Source organism: Plecotus auritus (genome assembly GCF_963455305.1).
Source record: "Plecotus auritus genome assembly, chromosome: 10".
Classification (NCBI taxonomy): Eukaryota; Metazoa; Chordata; class Mammalia; order Chiroptera; family Vespertilionidae; genus Plecotus; species Plecotus auritus.
In genome coordinates, this window is record NC_137785.1 from 27298037 (window position 1) to 27316520 (window position 18484).

Below are 18484 nucleotides of genomic sequence, written 5' to 3' on the forward strand. Positions count from 1 at the left end.
CACCCAGCCCAGCACCCCTTTCCCAGCACTTCGTCCATCCTTCTGACCCCTGCACCTTGTATCCAAATGAGCTCATCACAATTTCCTTTAGCTGGAACACTCCCCGGGCCAGACCAGTCTCTGCCGCATAGCACTGTCACGTCTGTTCGTGGGCCTGTGCTGCTGGCCATTCTTGGGGCCACTCCCACCTTCCAGCCACCTGAGTCTCGGGTGCCCCACTGGGCCTTCCATTTCTCCCATGCTGCCATGGCCTGCTCAGGCTGTGTGTCTCTTCGTTGTGGTTTCATACACACACACAGAGCAGAGCCTGTGCCCTTCCAGTCCTGCCCACACTCACATGCCCCACGGCTCAGGGCCTCAGAAGGACTCAGCAGTGTAGTTAGCAGCTATCCTCTCAGCACTCTCCTTTCCCCTCTGGCGATGTACTTTATGAAATGACCAAGAACTGTCTGAAATCCTGTAAATAAGTGGGAATCTGAGGCAAATAAGTAGAAATTCATGGTGGCCTTCTCCGTGAATTTGAAGTGGCATCCCAGCACGCTCAGACTTGGACAAGGGCACTGTGGTTCTCCCTTTTCACACTCCTGTTTACTCCCTAGGTCCCGGTCCTTTTCCTCATCCCCGTCTCCCTCTCCAACACCTTCTCCACACAGACCTTCTGTCAGAACCAAGGGGGAGCCAGCTCTGCCTCCTGGGAAAGCAGGGTAAGTGCCTAGTGGTCAGGCCGGGCTGGCAGCATCTGGCCTTCTCCCTCCCTCATATCTCATATGTGGACAAGCCCCATGGGAACTGTAGACAGGACCCCTAGAGATGGACATGTAGACCTAGGGGCCATGTACTGTTTGGGGTGTGGTAATGTCCGTGCTCCTTGGGGTTCCAAGCAAGTGCAGCCACCAGCCACACTCTTACCAGGCAGGTTCCTGCCACGCTCAGCCCTGGGGCTGTGTCTGCAATGCATGGAAAGGAGCAGCCTGCCAGATTCTGTCTCCTCTTCACCTTTACTGCTTCTGGAGTAAGTCACATTGATCCTTCTTAATAGATGTGGCTCATGGGAGAAGTTAGAAACATATAGAACTATACGAACACCTAACTTCTGTAACACCTGACGTGCAGTGTCTAAGCCAGGCACTTCAGGGAGGTCAGTAGTTAATTCTCTGTGACATCAGTCCTGCCACCTAAGGGGCAAGGCAGCCTCTGTGTGAGCAGACTGGACCTGCCTACCTGCCTTGGGCCCTGTCCTTGCCATAGCCCCTGCTTCCTGACTTGTTCTTACAGTAGTTACTTGTTTAGTGGGGAAAGAGCCCACACCTGCTCTATAACAGGCGTTGAAATGCTGCACTCTGCAAGTGTTTTATTCTAAGTGGAGTGAGCTAAAAGGCCTCAGAAACATTTAGGAAATCCTGAACAGCTCACTTTTATAAATGAATTGTATTGAGGTATAATTTATGTGCAACACAACTCATCCATCTACATTGTACCATTCAATGTGGGTTAACAAACCTGTGAGACTGCATAGTCCAGACACTCCAGCCCCTGCAGTGGCTATTCCCCCGCCAGGACTTCACACACAAGAGTCACGCATGACGCATGCTTCGCTTCTGCATTTTCATCAGCAAAGATTTGACTCACCCCTGACACTGTGCTTTTGACCAAGACTTTGTTTCCTGCTGAGATCACTTTGTTGACAGGGTCTCTGATAGGTACATGCTCTGTACTCAATCTGAATCAGGAGTGCTCAGCACCACTAAAACGATTAGCAGATAGAAAAAAACAAGCTTTGGGGGCTGTTTTCTTTACTGCAGTGTGGTTTCCTCATGTGAACATGCTGCAGCACCCTCAAAGGGCCACCCCCACATGCGGGACTGGGGGAGCACAGCGCCAGCTCTCCGCGATTTTCAAGAACTCTCAGATGAGCCATCTTCTTGCTGCTGACGCACCTCTGGCTCCTGTCTGTGGGGAGAAGTAGGCCTGTAGCTTCCGGAACATTCCAAGAGCCTGGTGTGATATGGGATCAACAGCCCACCTGGCTTTCCTGGCAGTGCACCCTGGGGTCACACCCTGAGGTCGTTGGCTGGGCTCTTCCACCAGGCCTGACTTCCTTGCATCTCATGACACAGAGAGAAGATGGCGAAGAAGCCAGCTCCACCTCCAGCCCCACCACAGGCCCCCAAGACCACTGCCCCCACTCCTGAGCCTGCCAAGCCAGGAGACCCTCGGGAAGCCAGGAGGAGGGAGCGCCAAGCCAGGACCCCCCCCAGGAGGTAAGTACACCACTCTCAGGGAGCCTCATGGGGATTTCTGTATCTTTGGTGCCAGGGCTAGGGGAGGGGATCTCCTGGACAAAGCAACCCAGGCCAGAAACCCATTCTATCCTTGATCTGTGAGGTTTGGGGCTAGTTATGCCACCTTACTGAGCCTGTTTCCCCATCTCACTGCTCCACCTGAGGAGGGAAGGCACTCCCTTGACAACCAGAATCTGCCCTGGAAAGAGGCAGTTGCAGGGCAGGGGGGTGGGGGGATCGAGGACGGGGGGGAACACTGAAGAGAAGTTTATTTTACTTTTTGAGAAAAAAGTGTACTTAAAAGAAAATAGAGCCCTACCCACATCTGGGTCTGTGGCAAGTTACTGGTTAAACATCTGTCTCGGGCCAGTGATTAGCCCTGGTTTTGAAGAGAGACTGTCTGCCTTTTGTTAAGTCTGCAGAGATGTGAGTGGTGAGACTTTTGATTGTGTTGCAGGCGGACCATCAGTGGCAGTGGCAGCGGCAGCAGCTACAGCGGCTCTAGTTCCAGATCCAGGTCATTGTCAGCATCTCTCTGGCCCCAGTCCCCATCAGCTTCTTTGTCCCTGCTCCTCCTGCTTCACAGTCAGCATCCAGGACCTTAGGAGAGGTCCCCACGGGTGTGAGGCTTTCTCCTCCTCAGGCAGCCTGTGGCTAACAGCTGATAGCTGTCAATCAGTGCTGTTCAGGAGCAGTGTGGCTGGCTAGCTATCTCCACCTGGATGCAGAGAAGAGAATGGACTGATGCTCACAGAGTAGGGAGCCTGGTCCAATGGCTCCAAACATGTGGAGGGGCTGGGATGCCCTCTGTCCCCTTAAGCACATGGCGGGCTTGAAGCCAGGGTGCTTCCAGCTCAGCAGGATTGAAAGAGGCTAACATGGAGGCTTCATGCTCGTTTTGTGTGGAGCGTTGGGTCCTGCGCTGGCCTATTGTGCCTGAGGCAGCTGGGAACAGCCAGTTTTTTTTTTAATCTGAGAAAATAATTGGAAAAGAACTTAGATCCCTTAAGTCAAACTTTCTCTTATTTTTAGGCAGCAGGTGGTTTATATACATTACCCAAATCTTTCTAAATAGGCTTAAAGACCTAACCTTTAAAAAAATATCTTGGGCGCTCTTTCTTTTCCACTCCCTTGTCCAGTATCTGACAACTTTAGGGAACAGTGATTGGTGTTTTCTCAGCGCTAAAGAGAGAGTACTCAGCAGACACTGATGTAGCAGCTTTGTGCATTTCAAGTCCTTGTGCAGTGTGGGCTATGAAAGAACCAGGGACCCGTGAGATTGGCCGTCGTTGCATACTTTCCTGAGAAATGCCATGGGTTAAAGCGATCTCCCATCTAGTGTCTGGTGTCTGCAGGTTGAAGCTCTCTCTTTGTTGTGCATCATTAACCAGGACTCGCAGTTCTATCATCACTAACTCTTGAGTCACACTTAGTCATATGTCCTTGTCCAGCAAGTAGCGTGAGCATCTCCACACTATGTGGCACCTTTAAACTACCCAGAGTCCCCTCTGTAATTTTAGGTTTGGTGGGTACACATTCCTGAAAACTGGGAATTGGGGAAAGTAGACATAGAACCCCCCCTACCCAATCAACCCGTCCTTAGTCGGGGACCTGCAGGCACAAATGGGCTTTTATGTGTCTAGGTCCCTGAGCGTGAGCAGCGTCTCCTCAGTGTCCAGTGCCACGTCAAGCAGCAGCTCGGTGCACAGCGTGGACTCAGATGACATGTACGCAGACCTGGCCAGCCCTGTGTCCTCAGCCAGCTCACGGTCCCCCACCCCAGCCCAGACCAAGAAGGAGAAAGGTATGGGGGCTCCTTGTGTCCTAGCTGTTGTGGCTCCAGAGGAGAAGCAGGCTTTTCATGGAAGGAGAGTGCATGTAGCCTCAGTCAGCACTGCGTGCAGCTGGTCCGACAAGAACGTGGTGAATTCCCAGTTTTGTCCCTGCGCACATGTTGCCTGCTTGATAATGCACCATTCCACCAAGTGGCACTTGGGAAGCCACTGTGTGGTATCAGTGACCTTGACCAAGCATTTTTTGTCAGCAGGAAAATCTAAAAAAGAAGACGGCGTTAAAGAGGATAAGCGGAAAAGGGACTCATCCACACAGCCACCCAAATCCTCAAAATCTTCCACAGGCAGTAAATCCTCCCAGCAGCCCACAACCCCCCAGCAGGCACCCTCTGGGCAGCCCCAGCAGGGTGCATTTGTGGCACACAAGGAGATCAAGTTGACACTGCTGAACAAGGTGAGGCCCTGGGCACACCTGGTGAGAGCTCCAGGGAGTCATGTACCTTCAGCTCATCCTGGGACTGAGACCAAGTGGGGACCAAGTGGCCATTTGAACTTGGTGGCCAGATATCACCCCTGCTCATCTGCCCACCTTGATGGTCAGCCCTGTGGGAAACAGGCATGTGGGCATAGGGTAGATGGGTTCTATAGCATGTCCTGAGGCATCAGAGCATCCCCTGGTGGGTGCTCTCTCTGTCCTGAGAACCCACACTCTTGGCCCTCCTCCCTGTGCCTGGGCTGGCCAGTTCCCACAAGTCAGCACTGGGACAGAGCAAAGCAAACTTGGCTTCTGTGAGTTGATGTTCCCAAGGCCCCATGGGACCGGAAGGGCGAGAAGTTGAGTCTGCTAGAGTCCTTTCCCTGGCTCGTGGCCCCCACAGTGAGCACAGCATCTTTGCTGGCACCTTCGCTACAGAAAATAAAGGCCCCAAAACCATGGGCCTTGCTTCACTCAGGACCGAAAAGAGGGAGCCCAGAAGAGGGGAGCAGAGAGCAGGTCCTGGTGTGAGGACGTCACACTATGTTCCTTTCACTGTGTGCTGCCTGGTGGCCAGTAGCTCAGACCCTGTGTCCTCACTGTGCTCCCTCCATCTTTTCAGGCCGCTGATAAAGGGAGCAGGAAGCGATATGAGCCCTCAGACAAGGACAGGCTAAGCCCTCCTCCAGCCAAGCGGGCCAACTTATCCCCAGACCGAGGTGAGCTCAATCCCTGCAGGGGCCTGATGGGCGGAGGGACCAGGACCTCATCCATTATTTTAAAATATTGACCCCCAAGGAACTTCTCTGATTTTGTGAATTATCAGCACAGTATTAGAAGTTAAAACTAAGAAAAAGTTGTATTTTTTTTCAGTATGTTATTTCAGAGAGGCAGGGAGAGCAAGAGAGAGAGAGAGAAACATCAATGATGAGAATCATTGGTTGGCTGACTCCTGCACGCCCCCTACTGGAGATCTAGCCCATGACCCGGGCATGTGCCCTGACAGGGAATCAAACCATGACCTCCTGGTCCGTATGTCGATGCTCAACCACTGAGCTACACAGGCCGGGCTTTAACATTTATTTATAAGCTACTCTGTTTGAACACAAATAACATTTTTTTTATGAAAAATAATTAGGAGTGGCATTGTTTTTTTCTAACATCTGGTTGGCAAATAATGGATGGGTTATCATCTCCTGTGATAGCACAAAACTCGAGGGCTCCGGAAACTCCACCCTGGGCTGTGGGAAAGGAGGGCACAGTGAGTGGGCAGGGGCTCGGTGTTAGTGAAAACAGTCTGACTGCTCAGTGGTCTGTTTAGATGCTAGCTCAGGAAACCTGGAACCCAAATTGGAGCTCCACTTTTGGGGTTTTCCTGGGCTCAGGGTTCCCCCTTCCTCCTTTCTCACTGGCTCTGCCCTTCTGCTTCTTGCTTTAAAAATGAGGAAGCTGTGCTGATGTCACAGCTCTTTGGAATGGGGCATTAGCATCAGTAAGGCTGCACCAGGCCATATGTAACTGGGACCCTGGTCTTACGTTGTCCCAGGTTCTCGGGACCGGAAGTCCGGTGGGAGATTGGGCTCTCCCAAGCCAGAACGGCAGAGAGGCCAGAATTCCAAGGCTCCTATGGCCCTGCCAGACAGGTGAGTGCTCGCCTGCGCCATGGCCACACTACGTGGGCTCCTTTGCCCCGCAGACCCAGAGGTACCTGGGGAATGTCTTAGATCTGGAGGCAAGAAGACGGCCCAACACATGTCTCACTCTACACCCTCCCCTCCCCCCGACATTGGGCCCTGGAATGAGCAGCCTAAGGCACTCAGCTCACAGCCTGAGGTGGGGGGTCAATTTGGAGGCAGATGGTCACAGTTCTTTTGTACCTTCCATTTCAGGCATAGGAAGTAGAGTAATTTTCTTTTCCCTGAAGTCAGCTCTGATTCCCTGTGCCCCTCATGCAGTTCAGGGTCAAGGGTTGGGTGAGGGAGGAAATGGGGAGGACAGGCATAGGACTCAGCTGTTCAACCCTCCACACACACCTGGGCCCCAAGGCCTCGGGGGCCCTCCTAAGTCAGCAGTGTGGGCTTTCACCTCACCACAGAGGGAGGTCACATACAAAGCCCAGAAGCAGAAGGGGCAGGTTAGCAGGATGCTTGGCTTGACTACACTTCTTGACCATTCACTGGGTAGAGGGTGCCTGGTGCCTGGCGGATATAGCTTACAGGGTCCAGGCCCCCAGACTGGGCCTCGTGTCCCCCACCTGGCAGGAAGCTCAGCAGAGAGAGACAGGCACTTGGACCCCTCTAACAACCTCCCCACCCTCACAGGAAGCGTCAACTGTCACCCCAGTCCAAGAGTTCCAGCAAGGTCACAAGTGTGCCTGGTAAAGCCTCAGACGCCGGCACCGCCGCCTCCACGGGCACCAAATCAGGGAAGGCCAGCACGCTGTCGAGGCGGGAGGAGCTCCTAAAACAGCTCAAAGCCGTGGAGGATGCCATTGCTCGCAAGCGGGCCAAGATTCCCGGGAAAGTATAATGGGCCCAGCGGGCTCGGCTCCCCTGCCAGAGGCAAAGACTCATGTGTTTTTATAAATAGGGTAAGCGCAGCCATTTTGGATTTTGCAGTTAATGTCTTATTTTGGCTGTGATTCTTTTTAAAAACTAAAAAAGAAAAAAAAGTTTCTCAGCTGGAAAAGAAGCCACACACACATAATGAAGATGACGCTGAACCTCAGCCTTCTCCCGACCACACTGACCAGTCCTTCCCAGAGCAGAGACAGACAGGCAGGCAGACAGCACCGAGCGAGGACATGGCACAGTTTTATGTAAATTTTAAGTCCCAGATGCCCGGATCAGCCGGCCCATACATTTTTTCTTCCCCATCTTCTTTTCCTCCCTCTGTTAGTCAGGCGAGTTCGCGCCCTGCTGTGTGCCGTGTCCTCACCACACGGCTCTCCTACTGTGGACAGGAACACCTAGTGCTACTGAGCAACCTCTTCCCCACCCCTGCCCATCCCCAGGATCAAAAATATATATATATATATTCTTGACTAAAGTCTGACTGGGAAATAGTTCCTGTCTTTTATTTTAAGCATCAAATTGTTTTAGTTGATTTGAAAATGAAAATATACAGAAAAGACCAAAAAAAAGGCCATGGGTATTGTTGGGCGTCTGTCTAATGTGGAGGGTCTTTTTTTGAGGGGTCTCCTAAAATAAAAATATTTTGATAAGCAGCTATCTTGCCCTGGTGGTGCTGTTTGCATGTGCCTGGGCTCCACATCCTCTACCCTCCCATGGCACGGGGCCCGGCCACCTCATGACATCTGCTAGGCCCACCTGCTATTTCGGAGTCCCTGGCTGATGGAGGCTGAAGACATGGAGTTCACCAGAGGCCCCTGTGCTGTTGACTGGGGGCCTCCAACCCGGAACAGGAATTGTTCACTCACCTTTTAGCCCAAGCACCCTGGCCCCGGCCCCCAGGGAGTGCTATTCCTCAGTTTCTTCACAGTGGAACTGGCCCTGGTGGGGCTTCGTGAGCACCTTTCCCAGTAGAGGGCCCTGGGCCTGCAGAAGGATGCTCCTCAGGCCAGGCTGTAACATCCATTCCCAAAGCCAGTTCCCCACTCAGAGCCTTAGATTGCCATCCATGCCCACCGCAGCCTGGGGAGCCCCAGAGGGGCCACAACCAGGGCGGGGATGGGGGGACCCGAGGGCTCACTCAGGGTTTTTCCTGGTGGGACTAAACTTAGAGTGGTACACTGGGCCTCCGGGTGCCCTGCCACCCTGAGGTTATCATATAGCAAGTACCGTAAGGACTTGTGGACAAAATGCCCCCCAGAGCCCATGCTGCTGCCCCCAGTTCCAGTTCTGCTTCCCTTCCCTATTCTCTGCCAGCTCCCCAGTTCCATGGCAGTCCCCTGCCAGCCTGTAAGGACCCTGTGGGGCCAGTGTCAGGAGGCAGCAGCCTGGGGTTCTCATCTCTTGCCTGAGCTATGACCAGCTTACAGGGTGCATTCCACGACGCCCTGCCCCACAGCTACATGGCAATTACACTGGACAGGAGAGTTTGGAGGGGGCTAGTGCTGTGGGCTGGCCTCCTGAGTGTACTGTTTTCATTTAATGTCTGTGCCCCTTCCACAGCACAGGACACCTCTTACATCACAGCAGCTTCAGTCAAGTTTTAAAGGCTTATCTGGTTTGCCATTAGGTCAAAGCCAAGTGCAAAGGGATTTCCCATTTTCTGAATGAGTAGCTTTCTAGGACCTGGAGTCAGAACCCAGGACACCTTTGAGTGCCAGCCTGTCTCTGTGAGTTCTGTGCCCCAAGCCACTAGGTCCTGCAATCCAGCTCAGCCAGGAGCCCGCAGGTGAGCCCACTATATAGTCTGTCCTCAGCCCTCCTTGCTCACCCCACCAGCCCCTTCTGGTCCCAAGAGGCTGACCTGATCCTGACCTCTAATGCCTAGGCTGGAGCCATAGTACTAGGTCCCTTTGACCCAAGCTAGGTTTAAACTAGGCACTCAGGAGAGGAGAAACCAAGATGGCAGCATAGGTAAGCACCTAAACTGCTGCCTCACACAACAATTTCAAAACTACAACTAAAAGAACAGACACCATCCAGAACCACAGTAAAGCTGGCTGAGTGGAAATTCTACAACTAGAAGAAAAGAGAAAAGCTCACAGAGAATTGGAGGTACGGCAAAGGGTCTTTGTGCGCGCAGAGAGGAAGGGCAGCTGAGAGCCTGGCTGACTTTCTCTGGCAGGAGGGGGAAGGAAGCCCCTGACGGCACTGAACCCCAGTTCTGACTGCACTGAACCCCAGTTCCGGGCGAAACCCCGTGGACCCAGGCTCATACAAGGGGAGTCTGGACTGTCAGGTACAGAGAAAGGCACCCGGAAACTCGGAGACCCGGGGGAGCTCCGGCGGGCAGGGGTCTGGAGGCGTGCGCACCAGTGTGCACAAAGGCAGCGGAGGTTGCCACAGGCTTTCCCTAGCAGAAGGGAGTCGGAAGCTCCTGACTGCACTGAGCCCCAGTTCCAGGAGAGCCCCTAGGGACCCACGCTCTTACGGGGGGGGGGGGGGAATCTGGACTCTCCGGCGGAGGCTCGGGAGCCAGGGAAGGCAGAGGTCTGGAGGCACGCACACCAGTGCGCATAAAGATTGCAGAGCTTGCCACAGGCTTTCCCTAGTGGAAGAGAGAAGCTCCTGACTGCACTGAGCCCCAGTACTGACTGCACTGAACCCCAGTTCCAGGCGAGCTCCTGGGGACCCACGCTCTTGCGGGGTGGGGCGGGGGGGAATCTGGACTCTCAGAGGAGACTCAGGAGCCAGGGAAGGCAGAGGTCTGGAGGCGTGCGCGCGCAAGGGCAAGGATGACGGGAAGCCAAGACTGTCTGCTCCGCCCTGAGACTCCACCCCATCCAAGCTGAGCACAGAGGCTTTTGAATTTGGCAAGTCTAATTCTATAAGGCTGTCTCCAGCACCGAACTTCTCCCAGCGTATACACAGCTGATCCTTACAGCCAACTGGCCTGGAGGTCAATTCCTCCCAGTGATAACAACAATCAAGACTTAACTACAACAAGGCTGTACACACAGTCCACAAAGGGGTGCACCAAGCGTATCCACCTCAGGTTAACTGGGGAGGCCGACCCACTGGGCCATATAGGAAACCTAGCACACAAAACTACCCTACCAACTCAGGGAAGCAGTGAAAATGCAGCAACAAAGAAACAGATCACAAACGAAAGAAATGGAGGAAAACAAACGACTGGATATAGAATTCAAAACCACGGTTATAAGGCTTTTCAATAATATCCTAGAAAAGGCCGATAAATATAACGAGACCCTCGAAGATATGAAAAAGGACCAACTAGAAATTAAACATACACTGACTGAAATAAAAAATATTATACAGAGACCCAACAACAGACTAGAGGAATACAAAAATCAAGTCAAAGAATTGAAATACAAAGAAGCAAAAAACACTCAACCGAAAAAGCAAAAAGCAAAAAAAAAAATCCAAAAAGTTGAAGATAGTGTAAGAAGCCTCTGGGACAACTTCAAGCATACCAACATCAGAATTATGGGGTGCCAGAAGAAGAGAGAGAGCAAGATACTGAAAACCTATTTGAAGAAATAATGATGGAAAACTTCCCCCACCTGGTGAAAGAAATAGACTTACAAGTCCAGGAAGCGCACAGAACCCCAAACAAAATGAATCCAAAGAGGACCACACCAAGACACATCATAATTAAAAAGCCAAGAGCAAAAGACAAAGAGAATATTAAAAGCAGCAAGAGAAAAACAGTTACCTACAAGGGAGCACCCATACTATTGTCAGCTGATTTCTCAACAGAAACTATGCAGGCCAGACGGGAGTGGCAAGAAATATTCAAAGTGATGAATAGCAAGAACCTACAACCAAGATTACTCTACCCAGCAAAGCTATCATTCAGAATTGAAGGGCAGATAAAGAGCTTCACAGATAAGAAAAAGCTAAAGGAGTTCATCACCACCAAACCAGTATTATATGAAATGCTGAAAGGTATTCTTAAAGAAGAGGAAGAGGAAGAAGAAAAAAAAAAAAAAGTAAAGATAAAAATTATGAACAACAAATACATATCTATCAACAAGTGAACCTAAAAATCAAGTGAATTAAAAACATGAGGCCGAAACCGGTTTGGCTCAGTGGATAGAGCGTCGGCCTGCGGACTGAAGGGTCCCGGGTTCGATTCCGGTCAAGGGCACGTACCTTGGTTGTGGGCACATCCCCAGTTGGAGGTGTGCAGGAGGCAGCTGATCGATGTTTCTAGCTCTCTATCCCTCTCCTCTCTCTTCCTCTCTGTAAAAAATTAATAAAAATATATATATATTTAAAAAAACAAAACATGAGGAACAGAATAATCTGGTGAATATAATAGAATCAGGGGCATAGAAAGGGAGTGGACTGATAATTCTCAGGGGGAACGTGGTATAGGGAGATTCAGGAAGAGACTGGACAAAAATCATACACCTATGGATGAGGACTGTGGGGGAGGTAAAGGCAGAAGGTGGGGTGGGAACTGGGTGGAGGGGAGCTATGGGGGGAAAAAGGAGAAACAATTGTAATCTGAATAAAGATTTATTTTAAAAAATAAAAATAAAAAATAAACTAGGTGCTCACCTGGGCTAGGCTGGGCAGGTGGCTGTCTTGGGAGGGCAAGGACCACACCCAGAACCAACTCTTCCTCTCACAAGGTTTAGTGGAAAGAACAGTCCAGATCAGGCAGCTGAGGAAAGGGAGGCCTCTGCTGTTTGATGGGATCCTCAGGCATCTTTGCCCTCAAGGGAATGTGAGGACTGATCCTGACAGGTGGTTAACATGCAAATAGTGGGAATAATTATGGGTTCTTCAAGTTCCATCTCTGTCCACCAGACTGCTTTTCAAGTGTCCAGACCATTGTGGATCCCCTTCCCTCCAGTCTTCACTCTACAGCCAGAGCGACTGCAGATGCTAACCCCTCCTGCCTGCCTGCCATTTCTTCCACCCTGGGGCCTTTGCACATGCTATTTCGATTCCTGGAACTCTGACCTGCCTGACTTGTCCTGCTTCCTCAGCTCAGGCAAGCTGGCCCCATCCCCTCAGTCCCTCCATTGTCTGCTGTCACAGCACTGTTCTCAAGTTAACCCGGGAAGCACTAAGCTGGAAGCTCCTAACACTAGTCCTTCTCGAGGAAGGGGTCAGTTCTTGATTTCCATCCCCCAGCCCCTGCTGTTTCCCTCAAACCCTGGGCCTCCACCTGCCCCCTCTCTGCCAGCTCCCCAGCTCCATGACAATTCCCCTGCCAACTTATAAGCCCCCATAAGCAGTGGTCATCCTCGCTCAGCAGGAGAGGCTCAGGAGCTTTGGCTGAAGGCCAGGCCCTGGGTGAACAAGCAGGGACCCCCCCCTCCCCACTCTGGACAGCATCCCCTTGGACAAGGATGAGTTAAGAGGTCATTCCTGGCAGCACAAAGTGCTGTGGGAACAAGAAAACTGGGCTGTGTGATAGACTGACCAAAGGCAGGGCTGCCTGGGGCTCAGTGATTGGGAAGGCCACACACTCCAGGGAAGGGGGATCCGAAATTGTCACCCACACTTCACAGATTAGGGAACTGAGCCCTGCTGGTGGGCCTCCCTCCAGGATATGTGAAAACTTCAAGCCTGGAGCAAACCCCTCTTGCAGTCCCACTTGACTGCTTCTGTCCAGTCAGGGCTGAAAGGGCTCCGAGCCACTGACTAGGCCACACCCTAGGTGCTTGGTGTGTCTGTCCCTGTTCTCCTGTTTTTGCCTTCCCACCTTGGCCTCTGCCTTTTCTCTCTCCCCTGCCTTTCCTCTGCCAGTCTGTTCCTGGATATGTCTGTGACTCTTTGCACCTGTGTCCATCCATTCCTCCTCCTGCTTCTAAATCTTACACATTCTTCCTGTATCTCCACCCTCTTGGCTGTGTGTCTCTGGGACTTGGGGGCGTGGCCATTTGAGGGGGGTCTTTCTGACACCACCTTCAGGATGCCCTCCTGCCTTCCTCTGGCGGTGCCTTTTCAGTCTTGCCCAACTTGGGACTTCTGCACTTGCCTCAGCAGCCCAAGAATGAGGCACCGCCCCGGTCCGCCCTTCTGGCCTCAGCAGGCATTGCTGAACCCCTGATTCTCAGTCCCTGGGCCAACTTCCTCCAGGAAACTGGCCTTCACGCCTCTGGGGAACCGTGCTGAGAGCTCCCGAGGCCTGAGGCCCACCGTGAGGAAGAATGAGTATGAATTCAAGGACGAGTTTCCTCTACCCAGTGCAGCTCCCGCCACCCACCCAGTCAGCTAGCTGTTCAGAACAGAAACAGGAACACGGAAAATGCAGACACCCTACCAGATTGGCCTGGGCAGGGGACACCCCCTGCTTCCCTGGCTGGACTCAAGCATCCATGCATTCCTGTGGGGTGGGGACACCCAGGAGCCTGGTACAAGCAACAGTTTTACAGCCTTTTCATTTCCTAATTGAGCACCTGCATGAATGCAGCTGGACTCAGCCCAAAGGAAGAGCGCTGCTGCCCACTGGCCTCTGTCCCTCGGCTCCCTCTGGCTCCACCTCAGCTCTGGGCCTGCCTGCCTCGCCAGCACGAGCCTCCTGGTGCCCTTGCATGCAGGGACATTGTCTCCCTGTTTTTCCCATGGGGGCGTCCAGGCTTATCTCCCTTTTGTTCTGCTGTTTTAATGGAGCACCTAAGTACCTGGGCAGGGTGTGTTGGGACATTGTCCCTGTCCTCAGGGGGCTCACACTACCTTTTGGGGGCAGCAAGAAAGGGCTGGAATTTTCCCGAGACCTCCAAGTGCCCTAGCAGGGAGACAGGTCTCAGTCCAGCCCAAGGAGGGTCTTTCTCTTGACTTGACCTAACCCACCTGGTAGAGGGAATACTGGGCTCAGTTGTGTCCCCGTGAAAAATATGTTGAAGTCCTAGCCCCGGCACCGGTGAGGAATGTGTCCTCATCTGAGAAGTGGGTCTTTGCAGACGTAATTAAAGTATGGGTCTTCAAATGAGAACAACCTGGATTAGGCTGTGTCCTGATAAGAAGACACAGACATGGGGGGAGGGCCATGTGAACAGGAAGGCAGAGTCTGCAAACCAAGGACTCCAAGCATCACCAGCAGCCACGTGCAGCTGGAAGAGGCAGGAAGGATCCTCACTGAGCACCCAGAAGGAACCAACCTGCTGACACTTTGTTTTTGGATTTCTGGCCTCCAGAACTGTGAGAAAATAATTTTCTGTTGCTTTAAGCCCCTAGTTTGTGGTACTTTATTATGGCAGCCCTAGCAAACTAATGCAGAGGGTGAGCTTCCCATTGCAGGAAGCATGCAAGCAGAGGGTGGATGGGCAGGGGCATTGTAGGAGAGGCCATCCTGGGGACTCAGTGCATCTCTCCATCCATCCACCCATCATTCAGAATAATCCTCACCTGCTCCCCAGAGGGCAGCTTAGCCCTGCTTACAGGTGCAGATAATGAGGCCCAGAGAGAGCAAGTCCTTGCCCAGAGTCACACACTGCTGAGTGGAGAAGCTGGGAGAGCCCAGGTGACCAGGGGCCTTCTCCAGGCCCTCCCCTCAGGGGGTCTTCATGCCCATCAGTTATGCAGTTTCAAGTTTAAAGAGAATGGCGATGTAGCAGTATGTACATTCCGGCACCTGCCAGCAGGCAAAGAAAGACACCCTCCCTCCCCAGCCTCTCCTCAGCTGGACATTTTAGACTGATTTGAGAAGACCAGGAGAGACAGGCCCTCAGCCTGGAGAGTGCCCAGGGACCCCAGGCAGCCCTCTCCAGGATCACATTCGAAACCTTGCAAGATCTGTCTTCAAACTCTTTTTCAGGATAACAAAGGCAACCCCAGCACCCCTCTTCCCTCCAGCAGCACTGAGTGGGTGGGATGCAGGTGGCTCCTGGAGCCCCCTTACATAAAGCCTCCTGACATAGGTGCACTGCACTTCCAGTTTCCAAGGCGCGCCTGGCCTGTGTGCCTGTTGATTGGAGTGTCCTCCCGTACACCAAGAGGTAGTGGATCAGTTCCCCATCAGGGCACGTGAAGGAGGCAGCCAATCGATGCTTCTCTCTCTCTTCCCCTATAAATAAATAAATCGTTTCCAAGGCATTTTCATCCCCTCCATCTCAATCACTTTAGCTTGAACTTTTGTTTAAGAAAAAAAGAAGGAAGGAAGGAAAAAAAGGAAGAAAACAGATGCCCAAATACAAGGTGGGGCTAAAGTAGGTTTACAGTTGTTCATATGAAAAATAATGCAATAATTAATAAATAATAATAAAGAATAAACTATGTTTCAAATACAACTGTAAATCTACCTTTGCCCCACCCTGTAGAAACCTGAAGATGCTCACTGGCCCAGCCCCCCAAGTCTCTCCTGGAACTTCTCCCATCTGTACAGGTAGAGACAGATGCTGGTGTTTGCCTGATCTTGATCATCTTAGATAAAAAAAATGGAACCAGCCGAAACCGGTTTGGCTCAGTGGATAGAGCGTCGGCCTGCGGACTGAAAGGTCCCAGGTTCGATTCCGGTCAAGGGCATGTACCTTGGTTGCGGGCACATCCCCAGTAGGAGGTGTGCAGGAGGCAGCTGATCGATGTTTCTCTCTCATCGATGTTTCTAGCTCTCTGTCCCTCTCCCTTCCTCTCTGTGAAATATCAATAAAATATATTTAAAAAAAAATGGAACCAGCCTCATGTCCACTGACGGGACAGGAGAGAGCATCCCGGAGGAGCAGTGCTGCAGCGTGGGGTGAGCAGGCTCCGCCCAGGGGCCCAGGTCAGCGGGTCCAGAGAGTAAAGACAAACCAGTGGGATCAGAGAAGCGAGCTGCAGAAGGCTCAGCAAAAACCCTTTTACATAGGCAGGACCTGTTTTCAACTCCATCCACAGGTGCCTAGCCTAGGCAGAGTCCCTCTGAGTGGAGGAGGGAGAGTAATTGGACATGAGAGGGGGTCTGAAGTGAGGGGTGGGCTTCTCCTTCCCTGGGCTGAGAGGAGGGGACAGTCAGTGGAGACCCAAAGGGAGGGAAGGAGGAAGCTGGGGCTGGGCACTTCCCAAGGAGGAAGCGATGATGCCGGATTTTCCCCAGGTGTGGCCAGAGGTATAAAGGGCGCTGTCAGCTGGCCACGGCCAGGTCTACCACCTGGTGCACTCCAGGACCACAGCCAGGTGTGCTTGGGACTGCCACCGGGCACACACCAGCTGCTCAGAGCCCAGCCGCCATCACCACCACCGAGATGGTGAGCTGTCTCTCCCCACGCCCCCACCTGAATGGTGCCATCTGGCCCGGAAGGACTGGCAGTTCCCTGAGCTCCGGGCTAATGATGTTAGCCCGGGATGGGGTCCAGGAAGCCCCTCCAAATCTTGGGGCAGGAGGGAGCCAGGACCCAGGAGCTCTGGTCCACTGGGGAGCTTGGGCTAAGGATCTAGCCTCTCTAGGCCTCAGTTTCCCCAACTGTAGAGAGTGGGCTATACCCTACCTTTCCACAAAGAACAGGGCAAGCTAGGGTGGCAGCGAGGTGCCTTCTTCACCAGGCACCTCCTGACAACCCACCACCTGTTTCACCAGCTCCTCCCTGGCCTTCTGCTTCTGCTCTGGCTATCTGCCAGCCTGGCCCACCATGGTTCCGCACTCTGGGGAGGCCCCCACATCCACACCCATGGGACCCCACGCTGCTACTCAGCCGAGGAGCTGCCCCTGGGCCAGGCTCCCGCACACCTGCTGGCTCGAGCTGCCAAGTGGGAGCACACTTTGCCAGTAGCCCTGGTGTCCAGCCTGAAGGCAGTGGGCCGTAGGAGGTGGCAGGAGAGGCCCCCAGCTGGGACCCAGTGTCCAGTGCTGCAGGCTGAGGAGGTGCTAGAAGCCGACATCCACCAGCGCTCCATCTCTCCCTGGCGATACCGGTGAGGGCTGGGCTCCCTGGGCACTGGGCTCCCCACTGTGGGCGTTGGGCTGCTCCCTCCCCTTTCTGGGCACTGGCTTCCTGAAGAGCTCTGTGAGTTTGTTTCACCAGTTAAATGGGATGAGCATCCTGACCTCTGTCCAGCTAGGGCCCTGCCCCGGAGGGTGAGGCTCCATCAGATGAGCTCCTCCTTGCCACTGTTGTCTCGGATCTTAGCTCAGACCTTGGGTGCCAGTGTCCCCTGGGAAAATCTGGGGCCCTCACTTGAGCCCCTGCAACGGTTGGGCTGGGCTCAGAGGGTGGGAGGGAGGGAGGCCCCTGGAAACCCCTATCCCAGCTCCTGTGCTGGCAAGCATCCCTTATTGGGCTCCCTGCAGCCTGATGCTTCAGCTCTCCCTCAGGCCAGGAGCACCCGAGTGTGTGGGGCAGCCACGGGGTACAACAGGGAAGGAGGAACAGGCCTGCTGAGGCTCTCAGGAGGGCCTCACCAGTCTTTCCCTGCAGTGTGGACACGGACGAGAACCGCTACCCACAGAAGCTGGCCATCGCTGAGTGTCTCTGCAGGGGCTGCATCAGTGCCAGGACCGGCCGCGAGACAGCAGCACTCAACTCTGTGCCGCTGCACCAGAGCCTGTTGGTCCTGCGCCGCCAGCCCTGCTCCCTGGACGCATCCGGGGTCCCCACACCCGGGGCCTTTGCCTTCCACGTGGAGTCCATCAGAGTGCCCATCGGCTGCACCTGCGTCCTGCCCAGGGTGGTACAGTGACCACTGGCCTCAGCGGTCCCCCTGTGCTATGGGCAGGGATCACCTCCCAGACTGGATAATGGGGCTCTCTCTGCAGAGAGGGCCCCTCCTATTTATGTGTATTTATTGACTATTTATATGCCCTGGGTGGCCCTGCTTCTGCTGCCCAGGGTCCCTGGGCGGGTACCAGGGCTCCAAGCCTCTAGTTTGAGGGAAGAACAGTGAAGATTGGGCACGGGAAGGGCCAAGTGATGCTGCGCTGGTCAGCCCCCTCTCAACACTGTTACCTTTCCACAGACAGTGAGCTAGAAGGAACGTTATTATTTTTCTATAACTTCTTAAAACAACAGAAAACGTGTTCTGATGGCCCCCACCTTGGTGGTCCCTCTGGGATCCCCCAAGCTCCTTTTTCCCATCACCCCTGTATTTCTAAAACTATTTATTGTAAATGTATGTCATTAAATTGATAAACATCCCCTGGAGCACAGCATCAGATGGCAGAGACTGCCTCCTCACCTCACTTCTGCCAGGCCCTTGCCCCCAGATGGCCCTGCAGCCCGATTCTGGTGTGTCCAGAAGTCTATGTGGGAACCCCAGTATGACCAGGGTGGGGAATGAGTCTGTAGAATGGAGCACAGGTTTGCCCTGCTGGCCCCTATAGTGTCCACCTGGCGATACCCACTAGCGATGGCTCTGGGGCGCGGGGATGGGCCTCACTCCCACAGCCCAGCTGTGATATAGGCCGGCCCT

General features: G+C 53.3%; 2 protein-coding genes across 3 annotated transcripts in view; both read left to right on the top strand.

The window, feature by feature from the left end:
* ZC3H18 (zinc finger CCCH-type containing 18) overlaps positions 1-7779 on the top strand; it is a 70045-nt gene extending 62266 nt beyond the window's left edge. Inside the window, exons 11-18 of one of the 2 annotated variants that reach the window (XM_080645371.1) lie at positions 600-704; positions 2118-2261; positions 2740-2799; positions 3926-4086; positions 4327-4529; positions 5173-5269; positions 6097-6193; positions 6872-7779. In XM_080645371.1, coding sequence (XP_080501497.1) covers positions 600-704; positions 2118-2261; positions 2740-2799; positions 3926-4086; positions 4327-4529; positions 5173-5269; positions 6097-6193; positions 6872-7079 — 1075 coding nt within the window. In that variant the 3' untranslated portion in view covers positions 7080-7779. The remainder of the gene's footprint in view (positions 1-599; positions 705-2117; positions 2262-2739; positions 2800-3925; positions 4087-4326; positions 4530-5172; positions 5270-6096; positions 6194-6871) is intronic. The other variant, XM_080645372.1, reaches the window with a different exon arrangement.
* An 8378-nt stretch (positions 7780-16157) lies between these two features.
* On the top strand, positions 16158-17755 carry IL17C (interleukin 17C; the record flags this gene model as incomplete). Its single annotated transcript, XM_080645192.1, has 3 exons — positions 16158-16175; positions 16656-16990; positions 17494-17755. The coding sequence occupies 3 exons, from the start codon at positions 16158-16160 to the stop codon at positions 17753-17755; spliced, it is 615 nt and encodes a 204-aa protein (XP_080501318.1).
* Between the last annotated feature and the right edge of the window lie 729 nt (positions 17756-18484).